Source organism: Malus sylvestris, chromosome 11, assembly GCF_916048215.2.
Source record: "Malus sylvestris chromosome 11, drMalSylv7.2, whole genome shotgun sequence".
Classification (NCBI taxonomy): domain Eukaryota; kingdom Viridiplantae; phylum Streptophyta; class Magnoliopsida; order Rosales; family Rosaceae; genus Malus; species Malus sylvestris.
The window spans coordinates 26,007,083-26,033,736 of NC_062270.1; the positions used below are offsets into that span (position 1 = coordinate 26,007,083).

General features: G+C 38.5%; 3 protein-coding genes across 3 annotated transcripts; 1 reads left to right on the forward strand and 2 right to left on the reverse strand.

The window, feature by feature from the left end:
• Window positions 1–18,540: 18,540 nt before the first annotated feature.
• LOC126591476 (cyclin-dependent protein kinase inhibitor SMR9-like) lies at window positions 18,541–19,940 on the reverse strand. Its single transcript, XM_050257173.1, has one exon. The coding sequence runs from the start codon at window positions 19,374–19,376 to the stop codon at window positions 18,963–18,965; it is 414 nt and encodes a 137-aa protein (XP_050113130.1). The 5' UTR covers window positions 19,377–19,940; the 3' UTR covers window positions 18,541–18,962.
• A 57-nt stretch (window positions 19,941–19,997) lies between these two features.
• On the forward strand, window positions 19,998–22,269 carry LOC126591475 (uncharacterized). Its single transcript, XM_050257172.1, has 2 exons — window positions 19,998–21,005; window positions 21,452–22,269. The coding sequence occupies exons 1-2, from the start codon at window positions 20,724–20,726 to the stop codon at window positions 22,184–22,186; spliced, it is 1,017 nt and encodes a 338-aa protein (XP_050113129.1). The 5' UTR covers window positions 19,998–20,723; the 3' UTR covers window positions 22,187–22,269.
• A 264-nt stretch (window positions 22,270–22,533) lies between these two features.
• Window positions 22,534–24,355, reverse strand: LOC126591474 (protein ALP1-like). Its single transcript, XM_050257171.1, has one exon. It carries the CDS (start codon window positions 24,046–24,048, stop codon window positions 22,633–22,635), a length of 1,416 nt encoding a protein of 471 aa, XP_050113128.1. The 5' UTR covers window positions 24,049–24,355; the 3' UTR covers window positions 22,534–22,632.
• Window positions 24,356–26,654: the final 2,299 nt, after the last annotated feature.

The following is a 26,654-nucleotide window of genomic DNA, read 5'->3' on the forward strand; positions in this document are numbered from 1 at the left end:
CATCCTATATGCCTCTGGCATTTCCACTTCTCTATATTTAACAGATTTACTTGGTTCCATGAAGGGCCCAAGTGGTTTAGGCAGGATCCATCCCTTTTATGACCAAGTGTTCGTATATAGTATTTAAGTTCTTCACATGTTATTGACCTGCATTTACAAAACTATGAACACTATATCAATGTGGTTACGCTGTAAGTTTCGCCATTTGATATAGTATTTAAGTTTTTCGCACGTCCTTGACCTGCATTTACAAAACTATGAGCTTCTTCTCTGTATTCGATCATCTGAAAATCTAGAAAATTACTCTAAACTTGATACTATTGCATGCTATTGATGGTTAACCTATCAAATACTTAATACCAACACCAAAGAAACATTACTCTAAACTTGTATAATTAAATGGATATCATGCATGCATGCACTACCAGCTAGAGTAGTACCAACCTTTTTATTTCTCTCTCAGGTATGCTATCCCCTTGTTCTTATCGTCTTTTAAGTTGTTACCAAATATATATATATATATATATATATAGCTTAAGGGGAGGGATCCCTATTTTTTGAAAAAAATGGGGATTAGGTGTGGGGCCCACTTCACATCTAATTTCAACGATCCAAACCGTTTATTTTGTTAGTCTCGATTCATAGATCATCCTTGCAAAATATTAGCTAAATTGGAAATGTTTAAGACCATCTCCAACCCTTGGGCTAAAAGCCAAATTTTTTAGCCCGGAAAATTTAGCTTTTAGCCCAGAAACATCTTTTCTGCTCCAACCCTTCTACTCTAAAATTTTAGCCCGGAATTATTAAAGAATGAAATTAGCCTAAATTTTTTTCTTAAATCAATTTTTTTAAAAAAAATAAATATGTAGATTATTGTAAATTAATTTTATGAACATTTTAATCTAAAAAAATTTAAATTCCGATAAACATTTCGCATTTAGCCCGGGGGGAATTTGGGGGGGAATTTGGCCCAACTTTAGCATTCCCCTTTTAGCCCAATATTTTAGCTTGGGTTGGGGGGTGTTTGGGGGGAATTTTGGGCTAAATATTTGGCATTTAGCCCAGGGTTGGAGTAGGTCTAAGACATCTAATTGGGTTCAAGGAAATGAACGAATACTTTGTTATATAAGAAAATATGAAATTTGATATTGATAATTAAATAGGCAAATGGTTTCGGATTGAATTGAATTTTTGCAAGGATGATCTATGAATCGAGACTAACAAAATAGACGGTTTGGATCGTTGAAAATTGATGTGAAGTGGGCCCCACACCTAATCCCCATTTTTTTCAAAAAATGGGGATCCCTCCCCTTAAGCTCTCTGTATATATATATATATATATTTAAGTATACATAAGTGCATTGATTAATAAGTTAATACAATGTTAACTATTTGTATGAGTTCACTCTGTAATATAATCGCGTAAAAGAACCCTTTATTTTTTTAGATCATTATTCAAACAGTACCAGCAATCTAAAAAGAAATTACATACACAAACGCTTATGGTTAGCCCAAGTGGTAAGGGAAGAAGTCGTTAGGGTACAATACGTTAGGATATTATTCAATTCTCTTCGATAAAACCAACAAAGACCCCAAAAAAATTATTTACTTATTCACATCAATATTCATGATACTCATCTTTATAAAATCAACTGTTGCAAACTGTTCTACCTGTTTTTACAAAGAAAATTAATGCCCCAGATTCAAATCCTCTCGGGCTTGGCAAACAAAAACCAGACTTTATTAGTATCTCAAGACTCCTAAACCTACCTAAAGAAGAATAAATTATATAAAACGGATTCACCGTCATAGTGTTCTGTTCTTATAAAACAATGACGTGTGTAAATTTTTCATACAAGTTGCTCTCCCAACTAAGTAGTGGATAATCGAGATGACCTGTGTGAAGCAAGCTAATAATACAAAAGGTTGCAGTGCAAATCATTGAAGTTTTCATGAGCTGTTACAGTCAAGAAAAGTTGAGTGCTAAATTTTATGTTGCTTTGGTCTTAAAGTTCCAAAGTAATCTAGTTTAACTTTCGATTTCTTTGATGATCTCTTTTCTAAATATATTCAAGTATTGTGGGCATGCATCGGCCCCCTTACCATACTTTGCTTTGCACTAGGCCTAAGCAAAGTCAGACAATTATCCCTGGCATATTTTAGCAAAGCATGCATCTTTGCTGCATATACTATGTATTTATAATCTGCATATAACGAAGCAAGGAATTTGGAGGAGAATCCTTTTATCATTAGGCACTGATTCTTAAATCAGCTGAAAAAACAAAAACCATTTTGTTGTTTAATTAGAGTTTTTTTTTTTTTTTTTTTTTTGTTAATACAAGCAATATTTTATACTAAATTCATTTAAACTACGAAAATGAAGATCGGAACTTAGATGCAAATGAAAGAGCTCAATGTTCTAACCAACTTGACTCACTTCTACAATTAAAGATTAACTAGCACCAAGCACACTGCAGAAGTCATATAGCGTTTTCTCGGATGGATTTTTATTTGTTTTAATATTTTTCTAAGTGACAATAATAGTGGATCCTTTTCTTCATCAAATATAATCACTAAATTTTGTATTACAAGATTATCAAGTATCAATTTATCATAAAAAAAAAACACTAGCCAAGTATTTACAAACTACTTAATTCACATATAATCAATACTCATAATGAGGTTATAATTTGATATCAAACTCACAGTAAATATGTATTTTTCCCGCATCATGTGAGTAAGCATCACAATTTATTGATGACAGTGGAAAACAAAATGCAAGTTATAACAGTTTTTGGCAAACAAAATTATGTTATTATCGAATGAACAAAAGCAAGCTTAATTAGTTCCCGCCATTAAAATGTAAGTACTCTTTAGAGAATATTATTATCAACCAAGGGATTGGAATAAGCATCAACCCGCCCTACCATATATATGCTTTGCTTGAACAAGGTTAGACAAAAGATGGCTCAAATTTTAGCAAATGGTCTTTAGACTTTAGGGTACATTTCAAGTGTGCATATTCTTTAATTTACACCATGCTTTTGTAGCATGGACGGCGATGCTCCATGATTCGTTTTCTTACTCTCTTTCAGGACCTGTACTGCATGGTTAACATTTTAGACCAACTTGTGAGCAGAGAGGTTTGCTCACCCACGCACTTTATTTGTACACATAGTTTGTGTATGACCCAGATAGATAGTGCTTTGAAAATATATATTTCCACCATATTGATAGTGTGTCTATCATTATACTGTGAATATGGTGAGGATACATCATCCATACAAGTCATGAACAAACCACGCGCACAACCCAGGTGTGCAATTGAGCATATATTTGCATATGTGAGCATATTGTTGGGTTGTAGTTGAATACATTTTACCCTTTTTGTTTGTTTGATACAACGATGTTGAGATGTAGATTAAGCAAACTCGAGATCTCGAGTATCGGTATGAATATTTGTAAATAACTGAACTACAATTCCTTACTACTAGTTGAATTCTTAGAATCTTCTTATTATATGTAACTATTTTTCTGTTGTCAAATATTATTTATATATATTGAATTAAAACTTATCCATCAAAGGATATTTTGATGCTTAAAAAAGCCCACGAAGGGATGTATTCTTTATAATCTTCGGCCCACCACCCTAGCAGATTGCCAGATTCTTTATGCCTCATAACAACATAATGGGTTCATATTAGCCTTTAATATGCATTCCTTTTAACCAAAGCATAGGATACTCTTTAATCAGATTCTCTTAATCCAGAGACTTTTTACCCCCACAAGTCATGGGGCAAACAAGCAATGGGCAAATTTGTGAGCAGTGACTTTAACTTTTTGTTTATACCCTATTTCTCATGTATATGATTATGTGTTGAAACAAATACTTTAATTATGTATATAGCACAAAAAGTGAAATCTAAAATTAATATTATTTTTTTGGTAAATAACCAAAATGGTTATTAAACAGGCCCTCAAAGTCTAATGCAGTTGAATGCATATATTAAAAAAAAAAAATATGTAATCTGAAGCATTTATGTGTGTCTCTCTTCACAGATTATAATATGGATTGACGACATAACTGATATGACTCATTTTTAGAATATACTAAAAGAAAACAAATACTTATGTTATTGTTTGAGTGAAATCGTAACACTACTTGACGTTGTCAATATGAGTCATAGAAACATTGTTTAATTTTATCATGCTTTGAACTCAATCATGTTAGCCCCAAATGTGCATTACGTATTCAAATGCTTGTGTTTTTTTTTTTTCACATTCATTTCCATCTTCTACACACTTGTCACATCCCAGCCCGGGCCTGCACCACATCCCGAGCTCGACTCCACCGTAGCACGATGTTGTTCGCTTTGGGCCCCGACCTCGCCCTCATGGTTTTGCTTTTGAGAACTCATACGAGAACTTCTCAGTGGGTCACCCATCCTGGGAATGTTCTCGCCTGAACTCGCTTAACTTCGGAGTTCTGATGGAACCCGAAGCCAGTGAGCTCCCAAAAGGCCTCGTGTTAGGTACAGATGGGAATATACATATAAGGCTTACAGGATATACACCTTTGGGCAATGTGGGATGTTACAATCCACCCCCCCCCTTAAGGGCCCGACGTCCTCGTCGGCACACTTCCGGCCAGGGATTGGCTCTAATACCAAATTGTAATATCCCGGCCCGAGCCCCCATCACATCCTGGGCTTAACTCCACCGGAGCACGATATTGTCCGCTTTGGGGACTGACCACGCCCTCACAGTTTTGTTTCTAGGAACTCACACGAAAACTTCCCTGTGGGTCACCCATCATGGGATGGCTCTCGCGCGAACTCGCTTAACTTCAAAATTCCGATGGAACCCGAAGCCAGTGAGCTCTCAAAAGGCCTTGTGCTAGGTACAGATGAAAATATACATATAAGACTTACAGGATCCACACCCCTGGACGATGTGGAATGTTACACACTTCTTTTAATTTTGAATATTAATTTTTTTTAATTTATTTAATCTCATAACTAAAAACAAAACAAGTGTACAAAAGATAAAAAATGATGTATAAAAATCATTACTCCATGAAAAAGATGATTGCGTGAATAGAAACTCTCGTAATTGCATGTAGGTTATTCCCGTGAGGAGAGGATAAAAAGAGAAGTTTCTGCAACATGTTGGTGGCAAGTTTTTGAGGATGAGAGTGCAGGGACCATCTATCAGTCGAGCAAACTAGCTAGATTGAGGTAATTAAGGAGTTGAACAAAGAATATTATGTACTGTAATTGCTGCTGTATAACTAGTTTGACCCAAAAGTGAGAGATGTGAAACAAGTGGTGGGGTAACCTCAGATTCTAGAAAAGTTTGGGGATGTCAATAATTTTTGTGAATTTTACTTTTTATAGTGAAACTAATTAAAGTCAGTATTTGATAGAAGATTGATACTGCATATGCATCATTGGATTTGAAAGATAACCTCTCAAATTTTTTTTTTTAAACCAACAATATTATTTACACTGAAGAAGTGGGAGAGTAAGTTAGAGTTAAACTTTACAATGGCCGAACCATAATAATGTAGTTCAACATTTGTCTTTGATAAGAATCGAACTTAAAATCTCTAAATTAAAATGAAAATAAATACATTTAAACTATAGTACTAAATGACACCTATATATAGAATAATTTATGGGGCCATATGATATAATCCATTATTTTGGTTCCTCATTCCAATGCCCTCTGCTTCTCCTCCTCCTACGCCCTTTCTCCTTATCTCTGTCAAACCCACACGAACGACTACTACAATATTATATTCCTTTTTTCACTTTTTAAGATGTCCCGAAACATAAATGTAAACATTAAGTAAATATGTTTCACCTTACACGTCCACACGTAATGACAATTATTTCAATTTCTCTGTGGAATGTAAACATGGTTTCGGATAAACTTGGTCTTGTCAGCCTCCAGCCTCCTGTAAAAAGACACAATTTTTTTTAACTGAGCTAAAGCTTCACCTTGCAAACTTAATTCAGACTTGTACAATGTTTCAACCTACAAACAATGATTTCATTAATGAAATCACTAAAATGTATAACACAATGTTTATCTAATTACATATTTGACATAGTACATATCATGTTGTTTATTGATTTAGAGATATGTCAAAGACAAAATACGTTTATATCAAACATCAGATTACAATCATAAATAAACTCCACTTCATAGGCACACAAGTCGATTACAAGCTAACATATTGAGGCGGGGCACATTGACAAAAGGTTAACTCTCAAAAGTGGGCTAGTGTTTTGAAACCCTATAATCAATATGTCCAGGTCTACAAACCACATACTTTGATTTTTTTTAGGTCACTCATAACTCATACAATATATGTTACAATCACACAACGATCCAACAACACAACAATAATGATTATGGTTCTACGATCAAACTATTGAATCATAGAAAATCAGTTTGGTAAAAATCTAAAATAGATATGAATTTCACCGAGGAAAACATTTCTAGCTATAAGTGATGATTTAGTCACTAAAGAGTTTCAGCAAGGAAAGGTTTGTGTCGCTCACTTTGTCATTGGACTCCTGTCACTGAATGTTGCTCTAATTTTCTAGGTTTCTTTAATTTCTAAACCATTCAATCATTCATACTAAACAAGGCCTAAAGATTTTGGGAATTTTATATTTGTTAACATTCGCAATATGATTACAAATCCTCGTGTTAATCAAATAGGCGACCTAACAATTTACAAATCATATATCAACAGTTACAACAACGTCTCAAATCTTGTATAGATAATATCAAATCTTGTATGTGTTTGGATTAAAACTTGACTTTGGGCTCAAGAAAGATGTTGGCCCAAAAGGGGGTCCGGAAGGAAAGTCAGCCGAGGCCCGGCCGAAACCCAGGAAGGCAGAAAGGGCCTGTTCTGACTTGGTGCAGCTCATGAAGACCACTTGCTTACCTACCCAAGGGCCAAGTGGTATAGAATGATCAACTACACAGCCCATAAAGTACTTTATGATGGCAGTACATGTAAAAAAGCTGATGAGTCATCACCCTCAAACCGCATTCGGGCAAGGCTACTGCTACAAAAGGCCAAGCCGAGTTGTCTATATAAGAAGAAAGAAAAACCAGGAATAAAGACACTCAATCAAACAAACAAATGCAAGCACAAACTCTGCTCAAAGCCAGATTTGCCTTCAAAACAAAGCTGTAGTCAGCCTCCATCCCTCTCGGGACAAGCCTTCATCCCTCGCGGGATAACCCTCCCTTCAAACCTTTGTAATAGCTCTGCTACCTTGTTCAACCTTGCTGTAGTATCGATTCATCTTTTGTAATCCCTCTCTCTATCCCTCTAAGCTTTCAGACCCTTGACAAAACTACAAAGATAGGAACCTACAAGACGAGCAACCTTACCTGATAAGGTTTAACCTTGCCCGACCTTATTTGCTTTGTTTTTGTCTTTTCAATATGTTGTATACTTCCAGTTATATGCAAGTTATTTCTAGCAATATGACTATTAAAAGGCTTTCTCAGTACTTGAATCCGATTTGAATATATCTTCAGTGTTCAAACCAGATCCAAGTCCTAAGCCCTCGGGCATGTAAATCTGATCAGTTAAAAGTCCTTAGCCTCAAGGCATAAAAAAGAACCTTATGTGGACTTAACCCATCCACGACAGTCCTTGATAAACGAGAAGTCCGAAGTTACTTGGGGCGCAAGTAATCGACCTACCCTCTAGTTTTATTTCTATTATATTATGATTACCATAGAACGCTTGAGCATGGAATGGATTCTGATGGAAAGCCTCAAGGCCTACACCTAAGGCCCCACAAAGGCATCCATTTGGATTCATTCCGTTCTGCGATCTAGAGAGTTTGAGTATAAGAACGAACTCTGATGGGAAGCCTCAAGGCCTACACCTAAGGCCTCACAAAGGCACCTTTCAAAGTTAACTTTGTCCTTCTCTTTCAGCCTTGCCCGACGAGCCTTGCCCGAAGAGTCTTGCCCGACAAGACTTGCCCGACGAGACTTGCCCGACAACGCCCGACAGTGAAGCAGAAGCCCGACAACAGCCCTTAACTGGCGCCAACCTCCAGGGGAGCTGTGTGCTCGTCGGCCAGGAAACATCCCTGACGGAAATTCCTGACGCGAACATAGTTTTGGCACGCCCGGTGGGATTTCTACATTTGATCGGAAGATATATGTTAAAATGCCAGAAGATTTGCAAACCACGTTACTACAAATGTTGCAAAAATTGGAGAAATCCTCCACAAGCTCCAGAAATGATACAGGCTTGGTTCCTCCCAAAGGAAAAAGACGTAGAGCCAGCCAGCCAGAAGAGTCGGTGATAGCCAAACCTGCAGTTCCCTTCACCGAAGCCCCTGTACATATGATCAATATGACATGGGCTGAGAAGGGAAAAGAAAGAATTACAAGGGAACCAGAAGAGAAGAGATTGGCTGAAAAACCTACAAGAGGGGTGATTAAAACACCCGAATATCCAAAAGCAGCTATAATCAAGGGGATGGTTATGTGTAGTAAGTGCCAATGCGAGTGTGAGCTCGAAATTCCCCCGGCTGGAATCCTCATTGACCATGAACTAATTAGGAGAAATGAAGAAGACGTCAGAAGAGAAGCCCGCGAAAAGATTAAGCATGCAACATGCAACAAAAAAGGACACTTCCCGAAGCGTTTTTCAACGACTAGGAGGTGATTCCCAACCCAAAGCTTTGTCAAAAGTATTTTAAAACCATGAAGTTTCTGAAGAAGCAGAAGACATGGAGGCCAAAATACGAAGGGGTACAGATCATCCTCAATGTGGCCAGATGGGGAGGGAAATCAAGAGGATTGATGGCATGACCAATCCTGTTAGAAAAGAACATCCTGCCCACCTCGGGTGAAAATGGTACGTAGTCGGGAAGAACGGACAGCCTACCAAACCAATGGGAGCCTCCATGGTTAGGAGGGTTCAAAGGCAGCACAAAGCCTACATGAATTCCCTGAAGACCCCCACAACATCCGAAGCCTCCAAAAATCAAAAGTTGGAGAAAACAGCATCTGGGGGAAGTAGTCAGCTCCGTTGGAGAAGTAAGAAAGAGGTGGAAAAGGCCAACAGCAAGACAGAATGCGAGGGAGATCACGTGTCGTAGAGCCAACACCTTGGGAAGTATAGGATCTTGAGGAGAGCTCAAGAAGATCTAATCATGGTGCCAACCCTTGGGTGGAAGCCAAAGCCTATTTGCGCTGGAACTATTTCATCTGAAAGGAGATCACCTTCTCTGCTATTGGTGGATCCTTTTGGTGAAATTCCAAAACAAACACTGTATACGGACATAAATCAACAGCAACAGGAGGGGGCACCAGAACCATTACTTCCAGCTGATGCGATGGCCTGGTTGGATGAATTTATGGACCAGATTAGGGGCAATAAAGAAAATCCGCCCGAGCCTAGTAATTTCCATATCAACATGACATATGTGTTGTCCGCCACGTTTGGTGCCAGACCTGATCAACCCGCTACTATGGAGGGTGATTACTTGACAACTGAGCCAATGATGGCACATGTCAATATAGAGGTAGTTGAAGAAGAAAACTCGGACAAGGTTGAATCTTCAGAAGCATCCAAAGGTGGTCCTCTAAGGATTTACACAGACGAGATGGTGTTTAGCCGCCCGAACAGCTCGTTGGCCAATCATCTGAAACCCATATATGTTACAGCTCACTTAGAAGGTGTGCCCCTCACGGTCTCTAGCTTCTCAGGCGCTATCACCAAGACTCATGGGATATTGCCTCTATAAGTGGATTTGGGATCTAAACAGATAATGCTGGCATTCTTTGTGGTGGACTGCACTTCCACTTATGGGGCTTTACTCGGAAGAGATTGGATCCACCAAAGTTTGGCCATACCCTCTACTCTTCATCAACAAGTGGTTGTTTATCATGAAGCGGGCATAGAAGGACCAGGCTTTTGGGAGATGATAGAGGCCGAATCACGGCCATTTCTCCCCACAGCCAATGTTGCGGAAGCAAGTTTCTACAACCCCAATGTAGGAATCTTGAAGTGGTCAGGAGCTGACGAGAACGGCCGCCCTACCAAGGTGACGGCCCAAAAGCTTTTGGAACAAGGAATGCTCCTTACTAGAGAATAGTGGGATAGACCTTGTATCATCCCAAATCCCCTACACCATCAATGACTGAACAAAAGAAGAGAGATCAGGTAATGGCAGTCAGATCCCTGATTAAAAGACTGCTGGTATATGGGAAGGGAAGAAGACAAGAAAATGAGCTTTTGGACAGGGAAGAGCAGGAATGGCAGGTGGGAACTTCAACCAGTCAGCATGAAAGCAAGGAGGAATCTTGCAGAGAAGAACTGGGTAGGGCCATTCAAATGGCCGAGTGCATATATGATCTAGACGGGCCAGACGACTTGCCCGAGAGCCCGGAGCTGGTCGAATTTTTGTGTACAGAACCGGATAAGCCACCACCAGAAGTCCAGGATCCTCTGGAAGTTATTAATTTAGGAACAGATGAGGATCCGAGACCAATACAGATCAGTGGTTTATTGGGGGTTGATGATCGGGCAATGATTGTTTGTCTTTTGCAAGAATTCAAAGACTGTTTTGCTTGGCATTATACCGAGATGCTAGGGTTAGATCCAACCTTGGTGGAACATAAAATGCCCATCAAGGAGGGATATAAACCTGTCAAGCAAGCACCACGGAGGATGTCAAATGAGATAGAAGAAAAGGTCATAGAAGAGATTGAAATGCTAGTGAAAGCTGGCTTTATCAGACCAGCCAAATATGTGAAGTGGTTGGCCAACATTGTACCCGTTTTAAAAGCTGTAACAAAAGCGGTACGATGTTGTGCGGATTACAGAAATATTAATGGCGCTACACCAAAGGATGAGTATCCCATGCCCATGGTCGATTTATCCATAGATGCAGTAGCAAAACATAAAGTCCTATCTTTTATGGATGGGAATGCCGGGTATAATCAGATAAAGATGGCTCCAGAAGATATACATAAAACAACTTTTAGGTGTCCCGGTCATGTGGGGGCATATGAATATCTGGTCATGCCATTCGGGCTCAAGAACGCTGGTGCAACTTACTAGAGGGCAATTAATGCCATATTTCATGATCTAATTAGCCAAAGCATGGAGGTATACATCGATGACATAGTGGTGAAGTCCAAAACAGAAGAACAGCATCTGGAAGATCTCAAACAGACATTAGCAAGGATGAAGATCCACAAATTGAAGATGAATCCAAAGAAGTGTGCGTTTGGAGTAAAAGCGGGCAACTTCTTGGGATTCCTGGTGCATCAAAGAGGTGTAGAAGTGGATAAGAACAAATCTCAAGCAATAATGGAGTCACCTTCACCCACCAACAAGGTGCAACTCCAGAGGTTACTAGGCAAAATTAACTTCTTGAGGAGATTCATTGCTAATTTAGTAGGCAAGATCCAGCCGCTGACCCCTTTACTAAGGTTGAAAGATAAAGAGAACTTTGAATGGGGACCACTGCACCAACAGGCCTTTGACAGCATCAAGGCCTATTTGACTTCTCCACCAGTGTTGGTGCCACCTCAAAGGGGAAAACCTTGAAGCTGTATATTTCTGCCTCTGAAAAGTCAATCGGGAGTTTGCTAGCCCAAAATAATGAAGGCGGGAAGGAGCAGGCAGTGTACTACCTCAGTAGAATTCTGACCGAGGTAGAGACAAGGTATTCCCCGGTAGAGAGATTATGCTTGGCTTTATATTTCACTGCCAGTAAATTAAGGCATTACATGTTACCTTGTCACGTGCACATCATCGCCAAGACAGATGTGATAAAGTACATGTTGTCAAAGCCAATGCTCACAGGAAGGATTGGGAAATGGATTCTAGCATTATCAGAATTTAGTTTTCAGTACGTACCCCAAAGGGCAGTCAAAGGTCAAGCAATTGCCGACTTCCTGACCGAGCATCAAGAATCTCCAAATGAGGTGATCAATATCCCGGGAAGCTTAGAGGTTACTAGCATTTGGATCCCGCCAAGAGAAGATATTTCGGGCAAAGAAGACTGGGTCCAGCAAGAGATAAGAAGAGTAGCTGGTCTCTGGATCACTCCTTGGAAGTTGTATTTCGATGGATCCCACACTCATAAGGCTTCAAGAGCGGGAATTGTAATCGTAAACCCTCAGGGAGTTTATCATTATTATTCATTTCTCTTGGACTACCAAGGAAATACTAATAATCGGGCAGAGTATGAGGCCTTAATTATTGGTCTGGAAATCTTGATGGATCTGGGGACAGTAGAGGTAGAGGTCTTTGGGGATTCAGAGTTGGTAATAAACCAATTAAATGGAGAGTTCAAGTGCAGACATATTACTATGGCAGGGTATTACTTGGCAGCTACGCAATTATTGAGTTTCTGGGATTCTGAGATATCAGTCAATCATGTTCCCAGGGGATCCAACTTAGCGGCCAACGAGATGGCACAACTAGCCTCAGGAGTGCCAATACCTGAGAGAAAATATGGGGTAGATGTCGAGATCCAAAGAAGAAACCTTCCTTCCATCTTAGAAAGGGGATTCAGTCTAGATATAATGGTGCTAAAGGCCGAGATAGAAGATTGGAGGTCACCTATAATTCATCATTTGAAGGATCCTTCTTCGCCTACAAGCAAGAAGGATAGACAGCAAGCAACCAAGTATGTCTTATGGGCGAAGAACTTGCTAAGAAAAACTCCAGATGGGTTACTGTTGAAATGCTTGGGCCAAGAAGAATCCATGAGGTTAATGGCCGAAGTACATGAATGAGTATGTGGAGCACATCAGGCTGGAACGAAGATGAGATGGTTGCTTAGGAGGTATGGTTATTTCTGGCCCGACATGGAAAAAGATTGCAAGTCTTATGCCCGAGGTTGTGAAGAATGTCAGAGGCACGGACCTCTCCAGCATGTGCCCTCGGTGCCTTTAAATCCAGTGGTCAAGCCTTGGCCCTTCAGAGGATGGGCGATGGACTTCATCGGGCAAATCTATCCAGCTTCTAGCAAAGGGCATACCTTCATAATTGTAGCAACGGATTACTTCACCAAGTGGGTGGAAGCATCAGCAGTAAAATCCATAAACTTAGCCACAGTCAAGAATTTTATTGAGACCAAGATTCTGCACAGATATGGGGTGCCCGAAACCATAGTAACGGATCGTGGGCCATCTTTTATTTCAAAAGAAGTTGAGGAATTTGCAAGCAAGTACAAAATAAAGATGATCCAGTCCAGTCCGTATTATCCTCAATCAAATGGTCAGGCAGAAGCCAGCAACAAGATCCTGGTCAATATTATCAAGAGGATGGTGATTGATAGTCCATAAAAATGGCCTGAAAATATGGGGAACACTTTGTGGGCATACAGAACTACAGAACTTCTAAGAGAGCAGGAATAGGGACAACCCCTTATGCTTTAACTTTCGGGCAAGATGCAGTGGTCCCCGTGGAAATCAATGTAAGTTCTGTAAGAATTCAAAATCAATTTGGATTGCATAGTGAAGAGTATGTCGAAGCCATGTGTTAAGGAATTGAAGACTTGGATGCCGCCCAAATTGAAGCTTTGAACCAGATTCAAGAAGGAAAGCGAGCCGTTGCTCGAGCTTATAACAAAAAGGTGAAGATGAAATCTTTCAAGGAGGGGGATTTAGCATGGAAGACAGTCCTCCCTCTAGGAGCTCAGCTCAGGGGCTTTGGAAAATGGAGCCCGACATGGGAAGGTCCTTTCATTATTAGTCGCGTTTTGGATAGAGGGGGATACTACTTGGCGGACCTTGAGGGAAACAGGCATAAACATCCCATTAATGTTAAATTCTTAAAGAAATATTGTCCTACGTTGTGGGATGTCAGAGATTGTTATATCGAATAGGATGCAAGGTAAAGCAAGCTTCGAGATATCAATGTGCAGTGTATATTTATCAATCATTCAAAAAGACAGAAAGACAAGAGTTGCTGAGATAATATATATTTAATTTCGACAAATTGATGAAATTTACAAAAAATTCTAAGCCAACGTATTACAATTAATTCTCCTTCTGGATGCAATGGGATCTTCAGCTGATTTTCCGATGTCTTCATGGATGGAACCCGATCAGATGATCGGGTTGTGCGGCCAACATGAGCCTGGTAGAGGATCCTCAGACAGGACCATCACCGTAGGTAATGGTCAAGCCCGACTTATCACCGCAACAAGCAGGAAGACAAGCCTTCGAGAGGAAACCGCCTGACCAAGGATGATGGAGATAGCGGGGTGTTCGACCAAGGGTGTTGGAGATAGCAGTCTTTTGATGAAAGCCCTTCTTCTCACGGAAAGGGAGTTTTAGGAAACCCCACTCAAAGCCTAAGGAACCCATTGCTCAGTTTCTGAACGCTCGAGGAAGATGGAAGAGAAGGCTGAAGAGGATTTGATGGCTTGACAAAAGAAATTTCGAGCCAGAATTTATAGAACCCCAGAGGATAGTTCAAAGGTCGTGAGAAGAGCAAGGGGCACGGGGTTGCCTTCATCCTGTTTAGAAAACACGAAGTTCCAAAAGATTGAGATACACACATGCGGATATTCAATCAATGATGGCGCCTGGGATTCCAGCCTTAGCATTAATTGAAGGGGGCACTGTTTGGATTAAAACTTGACTTTGGGCTCAAGAAAGATGTTGGCCCAAAAGGGGGTCCGGAAGGAAAGTCAGTCGAGGCCCGACCGAAACCCAGAAAGGCAGAAAGGGCCTGTTCTGACTTGGTGCAGCTCATGAAGACCACTTGCTTACCTACCCAAGGGCCAAGTGGTATAGACTGATCAGCTACACAGCCCATAAAGTACTTTATGATGGCAGTACATGTAAAAAAGCTGATGAGTCATCACCCTCAAACTGCATTCGGGCAAGGCTGCTGCTACAGAAGGTCAAGCCGAGTTGTCTATATAAAAAGAAAGAAAAACCAGGAATAAAGACACTCAATCAAACAAACAAATGCAAGCACAAACTCTGCTCAAAGCCAGATTTGCCTTCAAAACAAAGTTGTAGTCAGCCTCCATCCCTCTCGGGACAAGCCTTCATCTCTCGCGGGATAACCCTCCCTTCAAACCTTTGTAATAGCCCTGCTACCTTGTTCAACCCTGCTGTAGTATCGATTCATCTTTTGTAATCCCTCTCTCTATCCCTCTAAGCTTTCAGACCCTTGACAAAACTACAAAGATAGGAACCTACAAGACGAGCAACTTTACCTGATAAGGTTTAACCTTGCCCGACCTTCTTTGCTTTGTTTTTGTCTTTTCAATATGTTGTATACTTCCAGTTATATGCAAGTTATTTCTATCAATATGACTATTAAAAGGCTTTCTCAATACTTGAATCTGATTTGAATATATCTTCAGTGTTCAAACCAGATCCAAGTCCTAAGCCTTCGGGCATGTAAATCTGATCAGTTAAAAGTCATTGGCCTCAAGGCATAAAAAAGAACCTTATGTGGACTTAACCCATCCACGACAGTCCTTGATAAACGAGAAGTCCGAAGTTACTTGGGGCGCAAGTAATCGACCTACCCTCTAGTTTTATTTCTACTATATTATGATTACCATAGAACGCTTGAGCATGGAATGGATTCTGATGGAAAGCCTCAAGGCCTTCACCTAAGGCCCCACAAAGGCATCCATTTGGATTCATTCCGTTCTGCGATCTAGAGAGTTTGAGTATAAGAACGAACTCTGATGGGAAGCCTCAAGGCCCCACAAAGGCACCTATTTGGGTTCATTCTACTTCTTGGACTCGGGTAATCAGAAGTATAATAGTTAGAAAACTCTGGCAATCACGAGAACAAATATGATGTGTTCGAGCACTGGTTTAGTTATTGATGGGAAGCCTCAAGGCCTACACCTAAGGCCCCACAAAGGCACTTGTAATAACTAACACAGTTTCTTGGATATATACATATATACAACTAAAACGCGACATCCATTTTACATCTGCCATGCTAAAGATGGCAGTGGCACGCCTGAGCACCTAAAAGTTAACCTTGATTGTGAGCCTCAAGGCCTACACCTAAGGCCCCACAAAGGCACCTCTCAAAGTTAACTTTGTCTTTCTCTTTCAGCCTTGCCCGACGAGCCTTGCCCGAAGAGTCTTGCCCAACAACGTCCGACAGTGAAGCAGAAGCCCGACAGCAGCCCTCAACCGGCGCCAACCTCCAGGGGAGCTGTGTGCTCGTCGGCCAGGAAACATCCCCGACGAAAATTCCTGACGCGAACAGTATGTACAATATCAGATCATGTACAGACTACCTCGATTCATGTACCAACAGTATCCCTGTTTGTAAATTCCATAGAATCTAGGTACCACATACTTTCACAAATTACTTTGATGGCCATAACTTCATCGTAATATTTGGAACAGCAATTGTGCTTATTTACTCATGCATTCAAGCGTTGTGTATTTTAATTATTTTTTGTGTTGGTATGTTATCAGCTTTTCTCAGCTCCATTTCATTGATCTTGGTAGCTTCATTGATGGTGTTGAGCACAAAATTTATGTTGGTATGAACATTTACTGGTTTGTTGTTAGTTCCTCTTTAGAGTCGGCGCTACCCGTTACTAAAGTATGTTCTTATGCTCATTATAGAATTTCTCATTTATCGCAAAGTGTTTGACTTTTTTTTATTTATTTCTTTCTCACAAGTGGATTTTTTTAATTTTTTTTAACAATCTTTTGAGTTTGGGTGTCAATGATTTCAAAATTTGGATGCATTCATTGCTTATTCTCGGGCATGTCTTGCTCTCAAATCCACCAATAGGATGGCAACTTGTTTGGCGAAGTTGCCTTTGATGTTCTGTTAAAGTCTCTTGGAGTGAGGACCTATTGGTTGTTATCCAATTTGTCCTTTTTATATATGTATCAGTTCTTAAATAGTAGAATGAACTTGCTATCGTTTCATCTATTTTTTTTACTGAAATAATATGAGGTAGTTTATACATGATTTTTTTTTTTAACAAGCAATATTATCTATATTAAAAGAGAATAAGCAGGCTTAACCTCACAATGAGATATTAGAAAGAATAAACCAACACATACCTTGAATGTAAAGACAATGCTCTTAATGAACTTCTCACCTCCTGTATTGCAAAGCTTTAATAAGTAAATGTTTTTTTATCTTTCACTTTATTTTCTTTTTGTGGGAGGATGTGAAGAAATTTCTTACATAAAAATTTATATATGTTTGTACTTTTTACTCATTTTATACAACGATATTTTACATTTAAGATGAAGGGGACTGAAATAGGTTGCATAGTAGGTCAGTCATTAACGAGATATCAAGTTTACAACAAATATAATTTATGTAAATCAAATTTGAGATATCTAATTTATAAGTTAAAAAAAAAATATCACAAAATTATAACACTAGCTAATCATTAAAATCAAAATAACGTAAAAGAGTAAAAGAGGAGAGTAACACCTCACTTATTAGTGTCCAAATCGATTTCCAATCGATTTCCAATCTTATTATGAAGGACAAATTAAGTAACAAATCATATAGGAAAACATGATGAGAAATTTCTTGAGATTCTGTAATGTGAAAATGATCACAACCCGCACGAGTCCTTTCATTGGATTCTCTGTTTGATGCCGGACTCTGCTGAGACACCCTGACACCAAGTGTCTGACAACATGATCTCAACCTTGAATATATCATATAAAAATTATAATAACTTCAACCGTTTAATTAAATTTCAAAAGTCTAAATTTGTGAATTTAGTAGATTTGATAGAAGGGATTCAAAGAGAATCTCTATACCCTGTAAGGCCACTATGCAAACAGTATTTTATATTATACAGAAATTACGTTTATAAGTTTTCTAATTCCAACCACATAATCCATTTACGACAACACTTCTCTCATTTTCGAGCATTATTTCACTGTATAATAAAAATTATATGAATCACTGTCTTCTTTATCATGCTTTAAAGGTAAAAATCATTTCTAAAAATTTAATCCGATATATAAAACCGCTTAGTCATCATAAGTGTCCAATAAATTAATGAATATAGTAACAAGTAATATTGTTATGGTAAAAGTTAATTTATTCATACAAAGGATCTTCAAATTAAATAAAAGATAGATACTCGATCACTAGTTTTTCATCAGAATGGTGGACCATATCAGTTAACAATTTGGCCGTTAATATAGACTAAATAATCTTGTTAGACAACAAATAGTGGTGCCATATGATTAGTTAGTGGGGTTAAGAGGTACCCACAAATTGAATGTGAAGAAATTATCACTCCAAAATTATATTCTCTGCGTAGGAATCCAACGTTCAAAGAGTTACGTCATGATGCAATATGCTGATACAATTTTTTGTCCACAAACAACCTTTTCACATTCCTAATAATTTGTATATATCATACGGGCATCAATTTAACTAAGTTAGCTAAAACATATTAGTTTGTTAAACCGAATATGCTGTTCAAAATTTAAATAAATTTAATATAAAATATCGGATGTATAAAAAAACTTGCTACATATATAAACTTTCTGTCTTCATTAACTTAAGAAGGGTTTACACACAACAAAAGAAGTGCCTATGCTTCTCTTACTAAGTTGACTTAACAAACCACACTCAAACTTCAAACCCACCCATTACATTCCACTCACCAAACTCAGAAGGTCAGCAATACCTTTAAAAATAAGCAAAAAAGGCTAAAATCAATTAGTTGGACAGTCCCAGCTAATTTAATTACTGATTAGTATACCCTAGAATTTGAAAACCCAACTTAGATAGTTGGCAAAGAAAAAGCAAAGGCCAATAATTTGCTTTCTCCCAACTCAAAATCTCATCCCATGAGACTAAACTAAAACTAATTTGATGGTAAAGATGACAACCATCTCTTAACTACGGAAATTATTTATGTATATATTCCATGAAATGTCACTCAAAGTTTGATTTAAACTGAAATACCGCCATTTGCAAAGCAGAAGAAGAGCTCCAAGTCCGGCGGAGCAAAGAAGGCGATTGGAGATCTCCGAAACAAGCAATTTGATGAAATAGCTCTTTTCTTCTTAGGCGCCGGTGGACAGGTTACAATCTCCGGTATCCGGAATCTCTGAGCTTTCGGAGTGGAGCAGGCGCTTGCCGTAGACACATCGTCAACAGCCTCGAACTCATCTATGCCGCCTTCAATCTTCGGAGCATCGTTGCAGACCACGGAGGATGAATTCGAAGGCGAAGTCTTCGGAGATGCAAATTCTTGATGAGTAGTAATCTTTGGCCGGACAAGCTTCTTCTTGAAATGGGTTGTTTTTGTTTTTGCCTCTCTTGTTGTTTTTGTCTTTGATCTTGTTCTTGCAGCTGGAGTCATTGGTTGAAGAGAGCAAACAAGAATTGCTGAAGAATTTGAAGGTGGCCAAGAAGCAAGGAAGAAGTTTTCCGAAAAAAAAAACTTTACCAAACAAGGAAAATTAACTAGTAGAGAGAAAAACTAAACCCTAAATATTGGATGCTTTATAAAGCAAATAAAATTTGACTGGAAAAAGTGTCAAAAAGCTAAAATGATCAAACACGCGTTTGGAAACAAGGCCTTTTCAATCAAACCTTACAACTACCTACCACTTCGAACAAACTCCACCACACATGGAGTCTGCAACTCAGAAAATTTCTGACCCAAAAGAGAAAAAAGACACAAAAACAAGATCAACCCAGAAATATTTTCAAGATGCAAAGAAAGGAACACAGAAGATGAGTGGATTATTGCAGTGAATAAGGTAGGAGGGGGGGAACCCACTTCCGTAAGAGTTGAAAAGCCCTAAATAAAACCCTAGAAAGATGATGGAGGGGGTGAAGAGAAGAGAAGAGGCGGGATCTAACACTTACGAATAAACATGTTGCTCGTAGGGCTTTATATTGATTGAGAATTGTGATATAATTGGGGCAAATGCTGCCCGCTGCCCGAAGCAAAGCCCAGAAACAGAGGCGGTAAGAGCACCTCCAGCGGGGGAGGTTGCTCGGGGGCCAGTGGGTCAAACAGTAGCAAATTGCTGGGGGGATGACCTCCAGCGTATGGAAGCCCGAGCGACAGGCGAGGCCCGAGGAGCAGGCCCGTCGAGGATTGCCAGCCCGAGAGCCCGAGGGCTGCGTCAGGCGCGTGCGTTTCACGCGCGCGTGGGCGCGAGTCGTCCGACAAAAAAACAGGGCAGGGGCCCGCGATTTCAGTTTTGAAAAGTTACCGTTGGGGAAGCCACGTGGCTTCCCCATGTCCGTTTGATTGAAACGGTCCTATTTTATGGGCCGTTGGATTTCCAACGGTAAAAAACATTTAAAAATCTAATTTAATTTCATCCGTTTGATCTAAGATCAACGGTCCACGTTATTAGGCTTTGTAAATTAAAAAAAAAAAGAAAAAACAGTTTAAAAATCTAAAATGTTACCGTTGTGACACGTGGCACAATCTGGAGTGTTGGAATTTAAATTTTTTTAAATCCAACGGCAGAGATTAATTAGGTGAATAAAAATTTAAAAAAAATGTAAAAAAATTCTTAAAAATCCGAAAAAAAATTATGAAAAATTATAAAAAATTTTGATTTCACTTCACCTATAAATACCTTCTCATTATCTTCTACCCTACACCACAATTTCATATTTTCTCAACTACTTTCAACCACATTCCTATCTTTCTTTCAAAGTTTCAATCCAATTTTTTTCCAACAAAATGACTACTCAACCAGGTACGAATTGGACGCTTCTTGAAGATGTTGCGTTGTGTACTAGTTGGGTTCAAGTTACTCATGATTCGATTACGGGTAATGAGATGCAGTTGCGAGAAATGTGGAGTCTTATTCATACCAATTATCTTGAGAAAATGGGTGGGCAAAGAACTAAGGAATCGATGTCCAGTCGTTGGAAATTACTTAGTCAATCGTTTAGTACGTGGAGAGACGCCTTGGCACAAGCTAGTGGTAATCTTCGAAGTGGGGAAAATTTAACGGATCAGGTAACAATATATTATTTATTTGTTAGCTACTTTCATTATATTTATTTGTTTGTATTATTTATTTGTTATCTTCTTTCATTATAATTATTTGTTAGCTACTTTCATTATATTTATTTGTTTGTATTATTTGTTACCTACTTTCATTATAATTATTTGTTAGCTACTTTCATTATAATTATTTGTTTGTATTATTTATTTGTTACCTACTTTCATTATAATTATTTGGTTGTATTATTTATTTGTTACCTACTTTCATTATAATTATTTGTTAGCTACTTTCATTATATTTATTTGTTTGTATTATTTATTTGTTACCTACTTTCATTATAATTATTTGTTAGCTACTTTCATTTATAATTATTTGTTTGTATTATTTATTTGTTACATACTTTCATTATAATTATTTATTTGTTACCTATTCTCATTATAATTATTTGTTTGTGTAGGAACTTCAAGCACAAGCTTGGTATGGTGCCAAAACCAAAAGCAAAAACAAAACATTCACCCGGTTTGAATGTTGGAATATTGTCAAAGATTGTCCTAAATTTAGAGTTGTGCATGTCGGTCCAGAAGTTTTCATGAACAGCACCCCTCTACACTCTACACCTGAGCATGCCTCGCATGATCATGATGAAGATGATGAAGAAGTGCCTGAAACGCCCCCCGTTGAACAAGCGTCGGGGTCAACCCGTTATCCAATTAGGCCTCAAGGTAAGAAGGCTTCAAAGAGAAAAGGTAATGCTTCCAAGAATGATTATGCAAAGTATATGGAAGATCTTGCCCGCCAAGGTGAATTGAATTTGGCCCGGGAAATGGCTAAATTTGAGGCTGATAAGGCTAGAGAGGATGCAAAAGCTGCAGCTTTTGAGAGAAAATTTGAAGCTGATGAGAGAGAAAGAGAACTACTTCGGCAAGAAAGGGAACATAGAAGAGAAGAAAGAATGGCTGAACGAGATCGTGACATTATGAAGGAGCCTTTAGAAGGGAAGTCTCCAGACTCTAAATATTTTTGGAAGTCAGAGAAAGCGGATGTGTTGCGAAGGAGGCGTGCAAGAGAAGCGAGAGCAAGAGGAGATGGTCCTAGCACCACAAGAGAAGATTATCCTAGCATGACAAGAGAAGATCATCCTAGCACCACAAATTGGTTAGGTGATGGTTATCATCCATTCACGAACCCATAATTTTCCAATCAATTCGGGTTGTAATTTCTTATTCGGGTTGTAATTTCTTATTCATTGAATAGAGTACTTTATGTTGTTTCCAATTTATTGAACTTAGTACTTTATTCAAAACACATTTAAACACACCAAATAAAATAACATCAACACACCAAATAAACACACCAAATAAAAACAAACACCAAATAAAATAAAATTACATTTCAACTCACTAAATGAACTAAAAAAACACACCACATAAAATAAAATAAACACACCAAATAAAAACAAACACCAAATAAAATAAAATTACATTTCATCTCACTAAATGAACTAAAAAAACACACCACATAAAATAAAATAAACACACCAAATAAAATAAAATTACATTTCAACTCACTAAATGAACTAAAAAAACACACCACATAAAATAAAATAAACACACCAAATAAAAACAAACACTAATGAACTTAAGTATCGTCAGCACCCCTCAATTCCCACTGGTGCTCTATCAAGTCAAGTTGGCGGGCATTGTGCATATTTGACCTTTGAAGTGCAGTATATCGTTGGATGATCCTTTCATTGTAACGTCCATCCCTTTCTAATGGCTCATGTTGCACGGGCTCATCGGTGGCGTCATGAGCACAATATATACGTGTTCTTGAATTGTTCATCGTGTCTGGCTCATATTCATCAACGGCTTCATAATCGTACTCATCTTCCACAATCATGTTGTGAAGAATGATGCACGTCATCATGATGGATCGAAGCGACTCTACATCAAACAATCTGGCAGCACCCCTGATGATCGCCCAGCGAGCTTGGAGGATACCGAAACAACGCTCCACATCCTTCCTGCACCCTTCTTGACATCTTGCAAAGTGTTTTTCCTTTGCACTGCGCGGACGTGGCACTGTTTTGACAAATGTTGACCACCTTGGGTAAATGCCATCAGCTAGGTAGTATGGCCCGTCGTACATACGTCCATTGACCTCATACGTGACTTTTGGTGCATTTCCTTGCAGGACATCGTTGAACACTGGGGATTGGGCAAGGACGTTGAGGTCATTTTGAGCTCCCGGAACCCCGAAAAAGGCGTGCCAAATCCATGTATCAAAAGATGCCACCGCCTCCAAAATGATACTTTTTGATCCTTTTCTGTCCCCATAAGCGCCTTGCCATGCACTTGGACAGTTTTTCCAAGTCCAGTGCATACAATCAATGCTTCCAATCATCCCTGGAAAACCTCGCATCTCGCCTTTCTTCAGAAGCCTTTGCAAGTCCATATGAGTAGGTCTCCGGAGGTACTCTGCGGTGTAGATAGATTCGATTGCCGAACAAAACCTCATGAGGGACTCAAGAATGGTTGATTGTCCCATCCTCGTTATCTCGTCCACTTGGTCTGCAGCTGCTCCATATGCAAGCATCCGCAAGGCAGCAGTAATTTTTTGCTGAGGCAGGAGACCCATAGCACCAAAAGCATCCGGCTTTTGCACAAAGTAAGAATCATGGTTGCAAACAGCGCCCATGATTTTGTTGAACAAATGTCGTTCCATTCTAAAACGACGTCGGAAGTATGTTTCAGGGAATGCACTGTTACGGACAAAATAATCGTCCAAGAGCTCCTGACCTCGTCGTTGCCTGTTTCTATCAATGTTTACAGCACGGTTGGGCCTGCAGATATGAGCCACAGCTTGGACGACTCGACGGGATTGTGAGGCTCCTGCCATTCTTGATTCGTCATCTCTCCGTCTACGCTCGTCATCCTCTTCCATCTCATTTTGGGCCCAATCCCTAACATTGAACATTCCTTGTGATTGGTTAAACAATTCTTCCTCTTCTTGCTCGATTTCCCACATCATCTTTGAAGAAGAAGAAGAAGACATTGTAAAAAGGAAGCAGAAACTATGAATAATGATAGGGATTTTGGTGAAGAAGGAAGCAAAAACTATGAATAATGATAGGGATTTTGGCGAAGAAGGAAGCAGAAACTATGAATAATGATAGAGATCTTGAGAAAATTGGTGTGAGATTTATGAGGATGGATGGGGGATTATATGGAGGATTTAGAAGGGATTAGGTTGTAGATAATGCCACGTGGCATGCCGTCATTCGTTAAAAATCTGGTGGAAATCTATCCTCAAAGATTGTAATCGGATTGTGACACGTGGCACGACGTGATTGGTTAAAAATCTTATCAGAAATCCATTACCAATAATTGTCTTTTCAGATAATGACACGTGCCTTGACACAACGATTAAAAATCTTATCGGAAATCCATCACCAATAATTTTCTTTGCGGATAATGACACGTGGCGCAACGAGAACGATTAAAAATCTTATCCGAAATAACAAATATAATTATTTTGAATTATTTTATAAATACAAAAATACAAAAATTTTATTGCTATTGGCTTTTCGGATAATGACACGTGGTGCAACGAGAACGATTAAAAATCTTATCCGAAATTACAAATAAAATTATTATGTATTATTTTATAAATAAAAAAATATTAATATTTTATTGCCAATTGCCAGGGCTATTCAGTGCAGGGGTGGAGATGCAAAAGGCAATTGACAGGGGAATGCACTATTCATTAAGGGCAGTTACTGTTCACTAGGTGGATTAAATAGTGAATTGCCTGGGGGGAGGGCTCCTACACTGGAGTTGCTCTAAAGGGGAGAAAAACTGAGAGATTTAAGAAACAGGGTAATTCTCATTTTATTACTCTTAAGTGTCGTGATGCACAATTAGAAATGATAATTTTAACCGTTAAACTTGATAATCATGGATAACCGTCCGAATGAATTAAATTTGGGTATGAAAATTGCGTATATTTTGGGTATGGGGAAAAATCATAAATATTATTCGGTTATAATTTTGGATATGATTATAGGGTCCCCAATCCATATTTGTACCCGAACCCGAACTGAATAATATCTAATATAATTATATATAATATTAAAGTATTATATAATATATGTATATATATATATATATGTATATTTATTATTCACCGAATCTTACTTTTGAGAATACAAAAATTGCATTATGTGAGTTGCATTTTGTGGCAAAATTCAAAAGTTTTGATATGAATCAAAATCTATGAGAATTCAATGGTACTTATGAGAGATATCAAAGATCAACCAACATTATCAATGTTTAGCTTTAATTTTTATGCTCCACAAGATCCATTAATTAAATCATTCTATACATCAAATATTTATTGACGAAATTAATATTTACTAAATTATCATGCGTCAATTGGGCGAATATATATTTTTATTGACAAAGATGAATATAAACGTTAGCCGATGGGGAATCCGTTATCCGATGAGTATGATTATGGATAATACCTAATGGTTAATTTGCGGTTATGAATATGGTTAATTTTTGTGGTTATGGAGATGGATATAGCATTTCCGTCCCCAAACTGATCCATTGTCATCCCTATGCACAACTACCTGCAAAACAAAGAATAACTGTGAGCAAGCCTAAGACTGGAGGTGGTGTGCTGACCAATGGCTCTCTAACTATCAAGTTAGTGAGTTGCATTTAGAATCAAGCAGTGGGTAACACTATGTTTGGATGAAGAAATTTAAGATTACTAAAGAATTTTAAAATGACAAAAATTGAAATGATGGGATTTTATTTTCTAGAATTTGTGAATTTTCTTGTTTGATTAACCTAAAAGAACTATGGAATTGAATACGAAATTTGTTACTTTTAAACTCTCAATCATTGGGAAATTATGTGTATTTACATGGATTTTTAACTTGGGATTTGGAGGTTCCAAATTTCAAGTTTTTTTTTTCCACGCGGAAATTCTAAATTCCTATGTTTATGAATCCAAACAAGGGAATTAGTGCTTATAAATTTATAAATTCTGACTTTTATCCAAATTCCAAGTTTATTTTCCTCATCCAAACATAGTGTAAAAGAATTTAAGTATTAAGATAGTGTTACCATAGATGAACCCTAGATGAGTGTATCTATACCATTGAGAGATAACCATTTTAGGACAGAAGAATCTTAAAGGATATTAGAAGTAGATATTGCACCATCTTAAGAGTTGTGATTACTTGTGCGCACACCAATTCCTAGATTGTAGGAACTCCAAGACTTATAAGGACCTTAATGAGGCTATATCCGAATCAGATCGCATGTCTTGCGAAACAAGCATAGTGAGCAGAGTTGCTAAGACTCTCATATTGCTGGGAACATGGTGATGGTGGCAACATTGCCTCGTCTGATCCAGCTCTGCTTTGAGCTAGTGAGTTCATGATCGGACTTTTGAAGTAACTGTATTAGGATCAGCCTTACTCCAATCCTGAAAAATTATGGTCACACACACACTTTTTCTTTTAGTCAGCTCCATGGATTCTGTTGGGTTGTAGTTGCAGAATGCGAGTCATCGTCTATCTATGAGAGAAAGATGAAAATGACTGCTGTTAAATTTGTTTTTATTTTTCTTTTTCTTTTTCTTTTATT